The sequence below is a fragment of the Tribolium madens genome, unplaced genomic scaffold (assembly GCF_015345945.1).
Source record: "Tribolium madens isolate multiple individuals breed KSU strain unplaced genomic scaffold, Tmad_KSU_1.1 Scaffold_71;HRSCAF=194;Tcas5.2_LG6, whole genome shotgun sequence".
Lineage (NCBI taxonomy): Eukaryota > Metazoa > Arthropoda > Insecta > Coleoptera > Tenebrionidae > Tribolium > Tribolium madens.
In genome coordinates, this window is record NW_025401041.1 from 6,551,121 (window position 1) to 6,559,982 (window position 8,862).

At 31.5% G+C, this 8,862-nt stretch overlaps 2 protein-coding genes across 3 annotated transcripts in view; one reads left to right on the forward strand and one right to left on the reverse strand.

Annotated features, from left to right (window-relative positions):
- The first annotated feature begins 1,745 nt into the window (after positions 1-1,745).
- On the forward strand, positions 1,746-5,656 carry LOC123008628 (sarcoplasmic calcium-binding protein). Its single transcript, XM_044404545.1, has 4 exons — positions 1,746-1,997; positions 4,732-4,887; positions 4,937-5,104; positions 5,154-5,656. Exons 1-4 carry the CDS (start codon positions 1,923-1,925, stop codon positions 5,523-5,525), a joined length of 771 nt encoding a protein of 256 aa, XP_044260480.1. The 5' UTR covers positions 1,746-1,922; the 3' UTR covers positions 5,526-5,656.
- Positions 5,657-5,698: 42 nt separating this feature from the next.
- The window catches only part of LOC123008627 (nuclear pore complex protein Nup88), a 53,714-nt gene continuing 50,550 nt past the window's right edge, over positions 5,699-8,862 (reverse strand). Inside the window, exons 3-8 of one of the 2 annotated variants that reach the window (XM_044404543.1) lie at positions 7,537-7,662; positions 7,221-7,487; positions 6,790-7,172; positions 6,376-6,737; positions 5,857-6,329; positions 5,699-5,806 (exon numbers count right to left, since the gene is read on the reverse strand). In XM_044404543.1, the coding sequence (XP_044260478.1) occupies positions 5,740-5,806; positions 5,857-6,329; positions 6,376-6,737; positions 6,790-7,172; positions 7,221-7,487; positions 7,537-7,662 (1,678 nt within the window). In that variant the 3' untranslated portion in view covers positions 5,699-5,739. Of the gene's footprint in view, positions 5,807-5,856; positions 6,330-6,375; positions 6,741-6,789; positions 7,173-7,220; positions 7,488-7,536; positions 7,663-8,862 lie in introns of both variants that reach the window. The other variant, XM_044404542.1, reaches the window with a different exon arrangement.

Genomic DNA, 8,862 nt, shown 5'->3' on the forward strand with positions numbered 1-8,862 from the left:
GCAGACAAAATGCATTGGGAAATGGGCTCAAAATAAATTTATTTTTTTCTACTTAAACGAGTAAAATTTAATATCAGTTAATGTTGTTGATTGTTATATCCCTAAAATTTATAAAATACCAACTTGACAAAAATAAAGACCATTTCAACGATGTAAATAATAACTGATTTCGCAAATGACTGTGATTTTTGTTGTCATGTTGGCAACAAGTTTAAAATCTTAATAATCTTGTACGCAATTTTCATTAATTTTTGAGAGGTTGCCGTCATTGAAAGACTCATGTAATTAATAGAAAGACTGGCAATAACTCAGTGTTGCCAACAGATTTTCTAGTCATTTACAAAAAAAATGTTTTTTTTTGATATTTCCTTTTTTTACTATTATTTTTTTTGAAATTGGTTTCTATCGGTTGAATAAAAAGTATGGAACCAGGCATTTTTTCGTAAACTAACCATTTAACAAAAAAAAAATGGTGTCGCGTAAAGTACAATTATTATGTGACCATTTATCAAGAATAACATTTTTCGAATTTTTTTTAGTTTTTGAGTTTTAGAAAAAAATATTTTTTTTTAATTGCCAACCCACCATGATAATTTTTTTAATTAACGCAACGCAACTAACCATTTATAAAAAAAGTAGTGGCCAAAAACCAATTTTATTTAATTAGAGGTCATTTTTAAGTAATAATTTTAATTAAAAAAATTATTATGGTGGGTTGGCATTAATTTTTTTTTTTACAATACTCGAAAACTAAATGAAATTTCGAAAAATGTTATTCTTGATAAACGGTCACCTTTTTAATTGTACTTTACGCTATACTAATATTTTTTTTCGTAAAGTGTTAGTTTACGAAAAAAACGCTTGCTTCCCTACTTGTTATTCACCTGGTATATTTTCTATTTTTTTTTTTTAAAGTACTGGCTAAAAAACAATTTTATTTAATTAGAGGTCATTTTAAAATAATATTTTTTTTTATTAAAATTAAATATGGTGGGTTGCCATTAACATTTTTTTACAATACTCGAAAACTAAAAGAAATTTCGAAAAATGTTATTCTTGATAAACGGTCACATTTTAATTTTACTTTACGCTACACTAATTATTTTTCTAGTAAAGTGGTTAGTTTACAAAAAAAAACCCTTGGTTCCATACTTGTTATACATCTGGTATATTTTCTAATTTTAAAAAAATTTGATGAATTTTTTATAAAAGTATAAAACAATGCTCTGTGCACTAAAAACTATTTTCTTTTTTTCTAAAGATCGTTTTATAAGTATAGAGCGAAAAGATATAATTGTTTTTGGGCAGAAAACAAGCTACTCGTACAACCCTTCAATACAATTAAATCTTGTTTTTATTTATTGAGATAATAAAATGTGTTTGCATCTCATAGATAATTTCATAATTTGATGTATTTTACCAATTATAGACAAATCAAGGTAAATTTTGTGAAATAAAGTGGAAACAAATTTATTTAGGAGAGAAAAAAAAAACAGAAATTACTGTGTTGACCAAAATTTTTCTTGTTTATATCTGGGCGATAAAGTAATTTTTCTGCACTAAAAATACTCCTAATCTTCACAATTTTTTCCCTCAATCGTTCTAAAACTTCCTTATCCTCCAAACTTCAAAACACACTAATTAATGCACCTTATCACCATCAGATAACCCAAACATAAATAACGATGTTTTGATCATTTCTTATTTAATGCCGTTTTAAAAGCCAATATTGTCTGTCTTCGGCTTCTTCGAATCGGTACCAAACACCACTTCCACTCTCCCATTGGTCAGATGAGGGTACCCATACAAGAAAATAAAAGGACAGAGACAGTCTCGATGTGAAAAAAAGACAACTTGTTGATTATACGGCCCATAGTTTGACCTAAACCAGAACCAAATTGACTTCCAGATAGCCAGCAGTGATGGCGTTCTCCGTATTAAGAAGTGTTGTAAAGTGTACAAGAAGTGTGTGTGTCTTAAAACGCCCCAAAAATGTGGTAAGTTGAAAAAAATGGTTAATTACCACAGCAAGGCTATTACCATTTTGGGAATGGTTAATTAGTGGCCTATTTAGACGTGACGTAGGTGTTGGGGTCATTGCGTGCATCGAGACGCATTGTTTTATTTACAAACAATACACAACGAGTCGTGTTTATCAATTTTTATCACATTTTTCGTGTCAATGATTCAATATTGACCTTTTGATTTAGTTTGGAGACACGTGACCATTGTCGGGTGGTGGTTTTGAGGAAAAAGGGAAAGTACAGGTAAATATTTGGACGGTTTCGGGGTCAAGGTTTTAAATGGGCCACTTTCTAAAAATGCATTTAGATAAATTTGATAGGGAGGAGGGAAGTGGGACCGGAAGCAGGTGATACACTTGGCTTCATTTTATTTAATAATTATGAGAGAGCATAACTTTAAAATATTGAAATGTGGGGGGTTGAAGTTTATAATTTTTTAACGTAAATTGTAACATTTTCAATAAATATTTTTGTACATTTATAAAATGCATAAACATATGTTTGCAAAACAATAAATAAAAAACCGTTTTTATTTAAGAAAAAACTTATTAGTATGGTAATCTCAAAAGTTTAAACAATTAATTAAAATAAAAAATATTTTGGCATTGCTCCTTTACAACCTTTAAACATTTATTAATTTATTTTCAAAAAAAACTGGTAGTTTACTCAAATAAAATTCTTTAATTCTTGTAAGTCGAACATTTTTTTAACAAAAAAGTGTGATGTTTACAAAAAAATTTTTGCATGGCAACGATTCTTGTAACAAGCTCGTTGTCCAAAAAAAAAAAAAATGTGGTTAGTTTCCATTAAAAAAAATGTTACTATGTTTATCTCGTAAGTATAAACAAATAATATTCAATATTTTTTTTGAATAGCATTTTTATAGCCATTGCACACCTATAAATTTATTTGCCCCAAAAAATAGATAGTTTCGCCAGAATAAAATCGTTTCCAGACTTTTGGAAACAGGGTGAGTTTGTTATTTAAAGTTATTGATATTTTTTGTTTTTTTGTTATACGGGGTACTAACTAGAAGTAATCACCTGCAATTTTCAAGTAATTACAAATTTGTTTTTATTTGTTATGAAATACGTAGCAGTTCAAATTCTATAAAAAATGCTACTTAGTTTTTAAAGTTTTCGACACGTTTAAATTAATAGGAAAATAGTATATTATTTTCCCAACGAGTGAGAAAGGTAGTAATTTATTTGAGTGAAAATGGCCATTTCTTACGAGTTTAATATGTATTATACTTTTTCTAATCTTAAATAACGGCGGAAATATTTCATTTTATATTTTCTTTTTATTGTCAACATACACATTAGCTATGTTTTTTCTCAATTTGCTCTACAGTTGAAGATTGAACAAATTTCTTAACTGAAAACGTATTAGAAAAGTACAAATTCTTTAATGTGATTAGGAAAAAGGTTTAGTTCTACTAATTTATTTGCTCTAAAAACTTGAAAAAACGATTTTACAAAAAATCTTGTTTGTTTTTCACAAAAACTGATCAAAAAGTCATAATAAAATCAATCAGCAAGAATTTCATACATAAAATCCGTTTTTATATAGGGTGATTTTAAAAAACGACAGACGTAGAATTTTTATTTTCAAAAATTTCAAAATTTGAAATTTCAAAAATTAAAAAAAATAAGTTAAAGGGCTTTTAATTTAGTGTAAGCCGACAATTTTAAAATTTTTCTAAATTTAGAAATCTAAATCTTCTAAATTTTAGAAGAAACTCTTATTCACGCTATTATTTTGTTGAAATACTTTGATTCAGGTTGATTTCCGGCTTAAAATTGAGCCAAACTGATTGAAAATATCACAAATTACTTTATTTTAGCCTAAAATTGAGATTAAAGCAATTATTTTTATAAAATACATTAATTTCGAATTAATTCTGTATTAAAATCGAGAAAAATTGAATTGAAAATAGCTCAAATTTCTTTATTTTGAAAGAAAACTCTTATTCAAGCAAGTATTTGGTTGAAATACTTTGATTCAGGTTGATTCCCGGTTTAAAATTGAGCCAAAGCGATTGAAAACACCACAAATACGTATTATTTATTGAGAATTTTAGTCTCATTTTGAGAAACCAAGACTCATCTGTGGAAGAATTTTACGATTCTACCATAATTCATAAGAAAATAAATAATTCAACATCAAAATTCTAATTAAAAATAAATGACGACTTCACAGAAAATTAATTTAAAGTTTAATTAAGTAAACAATAGTGACGCTCGCAAAATTTGAGCCAATTAAATCTTTCAAATTCCTGAAATTCATCCAATCAGATTCAGTACATGTGCAAATTTTCGATAATTTGTCCGTGTGCTAAATCATCGCGAATCTGATTGGATGAATTTCAGAAATTTTAAAGATTTGAATGACAATTTTTTTCAGACAATTGTTTTTTAATTTCTCATAATGAAAATATTGTTTTTGTAAATTTTATTGGGGAAATAGTCTGCAAAAAATTATCGACAATTTTGTATGCACTTTGAAAAACCAACCGTTCAATTAAACAATTTCAAAGTAGGACAATTGTTCTTCTATTTTAAAAAATCAATGTGCTAAACAATCCTTTAAAACTGTTCCGAATGAAAAATAGTTTTAGTAATTTTTTTATTAAAAAACAATGGAGCAGAAAAACTCGATTTAATTTTACTCCGCAATATTATATATTTTTTTTTCTTTATTTTAGATCAATATTTGCCGATGTGCCACCCCTCTCGCCGCCACCATCCGCCCCCATTCCAACCTCCAAGCACCGGCTGGTGGTTTAGGCCATGTCCAAAAAACCAAAAACATATCCAGCTCATCGGAATCCGACAGCGACTTAGAACCCCCAGGACACAGAGTAATTTTTGTATTCTGACCCAAAACAAGTACCAATTTTTTTATTACAGGGGGAGACACAGTTTTGGCGCCGCAAAATCCGAACTTTCCACGGAATCCTAGACGTAAATAAAGACGGAGTCATCTCCTACGACGACTTTAAATTACTAGCCGAAAGGTTCATCAAATTGGGGCATTTGAGCGAGAAACATACACACGAATTCCAGAATTTGCTCAAAGTTAGTAGAAAAAAATAAGTATGCAACTCGTGCTAAAACTACTTTGTAGGACTTGTGGGAGAAACGCTGGGGGCCCATCAGCCCTTACAATTTGGTCACCGTCGAGCAGTTCCTCGAAGACATGCATCACGTGATCAACGATAAGCATTTGGTCCGAAGGGCCCACTCCTTCCTCCCTTACCTATTCCGCGCCCTTGATAAAGACCAGTCGGGCGAGATCTCCGAAGACGAATTTAAGTTATTTTTCCAATGTTTAGGGCTTCAAGAAGAAGACGCCATTTTGGCCTTCCGAAGCATGGATGAAGATGGCGACGGAGTGGTCACGATGAAAGAATTCGTCAAACATGGACGCGAATTTTTCCTCACTGAGGATGAGAATAAGATCAGTAAATATTTTTTCGGACCACTCATGGAGCACTGATTCGAGTAGCGCCATCTCGAGACCGGTTTTGGAACCGAAAAGTTGCGACGTGGCCCGTCAGAGGGCCGAAATCAATATTTTAAAACTATAGGAACTGTAATAATACGCAATAAAACAATTTTTTTTAGTTTTTCAATCGTTTTTTTTTAGTTCACAAAAGTAAAAAAAATAAAACAACTTCTCAAAATTTAATTTGAAGTTTAATACAAAACAATTATTTCAGTTTGAGGCGCTCCTTGTACTCGTTTATTTCCTTGACCATTTCGGTGATTTTTTCACTCCTGTAACATAAAAAAATCAAGAGTTTGCTCAATAAAAACAAGACACTTACGTTTCCTTCAAGTTGTTTTTAATTGTAACTGAATGCGTTTCACTCAAAGCCGAAACTTTCTTACCCTCTTGCGCCTTCCAATTCGCAATCTGTATCTTCTGATAGTTTACCTTCATCTTCAACTTCTCAATCGACTTTTTATACTTCTCGATCTTCTCCATGTACTGTTCCAACTCCTTCAAATACTCCTTCTCGGCATCCGAAGGCTCGGTTTTCTTCTGGCTCACCAAAACCAACATTTTCTCACATCTCTTCATTATCTCGTCTTGTTTGTCTTTAATATCTTCGTATTTCTCGGCTAAATTTTCTGCTTTTGATTGAAGATCGTGTTTCTCAGCGATCATCCTCTGGATTTGCTTCAATTGGAAGTCTTTCATCATTTGGAGGGCTTTGACCCTCTTCTCGATTTCTTCACGAGCCCTGGTGTGGTTTTCAAAGTATTCGCGGAAGACTTGAGACGCCCTTTGTAACAGCTTTGCAAAAATTTTTGACACACATTGTAGTGACAGGATTACCAACCTCGTGACACTCCTTCTGACTGTGTTTGCCGTCACCTCCCAACTTCAGAATTGGCTGATTTGAGGATCTTTTGAGCAATTTTTGAATATTGATATCAAAAGGTTCCCTCAACATTTTTTTCAAAGGTGAATTAGTTTCTTGCTTATCTCCAAGTGCCAAATCCTCGATTTTGGGCAACACTTCTGCTGTCAAAATCCCTAAAGTGACTAAATTCCCATCTGCCAAGATGGCGATCAAAGAGGTGGGCTCATAATACAAGGAAAAACCTATAACCGGATTGGTTTTTTCCGAATTTGAGGTTTTGGTACAAACTAAATACTCGGCTTTACTTTCGGAATTAAAAATCTCATCCATTGATTGGTCTTCTGAGAGTTTCAAAATTTAGAATTAATGACACAGTTCAAGGTCACTCACCATTTTGCCCATTTATGTACCCCTGAAGGTCTTTAAGACACCCTATTGTAACTAAATGGATACCAGCCGAGTGTGTGGCACAATACCGGCCTGATTTCGACTCATCTTTATGCAAAAAAATAGGACAAGTATAGCTATTGTCATCTGTTGTAGTCGAAAGTCCTAATTCGAGTTCAATACTTTCGAAACAGAGCAACTCTTTGTGACAATTCCCAGTTTCAAAGTCCGGCGGTAGTAAAATCGAATGATATATTGTACCATTCGAGTTGGCTATGCAGACCACTTCCGGATTAATATTCATACAAATAATCGCGCAGGCTTCCTCACGGGGATTCCCCTCGGACGTGTTTTGCAAAATCGGACCTTTAACTTCCGGTTTGGCCCTAAAAACTCCATTTCTGACTTGCCTGAATGCCGATCAAGTGACTTACTTTTGGTCTAGCGGGATTATGACACTATAGACACTTCCATCACCTCTTAAAACATAAACAGGCCACAGTAAGTCCTTTTTGGTCTCATCATTGAAAATAGTTTTAGGATCAGAGTTGATTTCGGGTTGGCCAAAATCGAAATCAACGCCTACTTCGCCGAAAGCAGCTAAATAGGATGTTTTCGTTCCGGGGAAGACCCCGATTGGAGTTTCCCCAATTGTGATTTTTGACAAACTTAAGGCACTTGCATTCTCAATATTGTACAACCTGAAACGTTTAATTTTTATTTTTTGTCAATTTTTTTGGGTTTTTGTACCGAAGTGTGTTATCTGATGTAAGGACCACAATGTGTGTATTTTTGGGACTTCCGGGATGAAATCGAACTTGTCGGACTTGGACGACATCGCTGCAGAAAAGTAGACGTTCGTCGAGCGTGTGACTTCTGCAAAAGAAATTTCTTCGTGACAAAAGTCGCATATTAATTATGCGACCGTAAGCTTCTAATAAATGTCCGGACAGTAATGAAAAGAAATTCTAATTAGGAAAATAAGAGTCGACGGTGGTTAAACTAGAGGATTTATGATTTTTATTCCCGCCGTTCGCTCGAAATGGTAATGCGACATGTTTTTACATCAGCGGTAATGGATAAGTTGGGTTAAGTGTCGCAGAAAACTTCTCTAGATTTTATGCCGATATAAATACCGTTTCGACCGCGGGACAGAGACGGATTTTTATTAAACTAATTCGCACTGTGTAATAAAGAAACAAGAAAAAAGAGTCCAGTTTCCATACTTTCTTATTAGTTAAATACTTTCAAAATTATCAACAATTTGAAAATACGTAAGTGGATGACCATAATGATGAACTTTGAACATTAAGTTACAAGAAAAACCTAAAACAATTAAAATAAAGTTTTTTTTTCTATAAAATAATCATAAGATTAAACAAACTTACGTAGTAAAGTTCTATTATTTACCTTGAGCTGTAATAACGTATTTTTGTGAAATGTTATATAAAAAAGTTACATTAATCTAAGATTTTTATACGTTTTTAAAAACCTTCTATTTCTGTAAGAGAGAAACTTATTTTGAGCAAAATTTTTTTCCCGTTATTAAAACCTGCCACTATCATAAGAAAAAGTTCATAAAAACAAAACTAAAAAAATAAACAAACTTTGTGTTTGGAATGATATAATAATTATTATTAACTGAGAGAAAATTTATCCAGAGTAAAAAATTGGAGGCCAAAAAAATTCTACTTTGAAATCATATGAAACAGAATTTTGTTGTTTTCAGTTTTAACTAATAAAAAAATAGTTTCCTAAAATTATAACACCGTATTTTCACAAAAATTCCATTAATTTAATAAGATTCTTATTCGTTACATAAAATTCATTACTTCTCTGAATAAGAAACGCATTCACAACAAAAATTGTTTTTCTATTATTAATAACGGGTGTTTTTTTTTATTTTAATTTTTTTATATTGAAAAATAGACAAAGTTTGTGTTTGGAATGATATAATAATTATTATTAACTGAGAGAAAATTTATTCAGAGTAAAAAATTGTAGGCCAAAAAAATTCTACTTTTAAAATCATTTGAAACAGAATTTTATTGTTTTCAGTTTTAACTAAAAAAATAG

Coding starts and splice junctions, on each gene's coding strand:
- LOC123008628 (XM_044404545.1), top strand. CDS start 1,923: ATGGCGTTCTCCGTATTAAGAAGTGTTGTAAAGTGTACAAGAAGTGTG. Junction 1,998..4,731: donor TAAAACGCCCCAAAAATGTG/GTAAGTTGAAAA, acceptor TCTTTATTTTAG/ATCAATATTTGCCGATGTGC. Junction 4,888..4,936: donor TAGAACCCCCAGGACACAGA/GTAATTTTTGTA, acceptor TTTTTATTACAG/GGGGAGACACAGTTTTGGCG.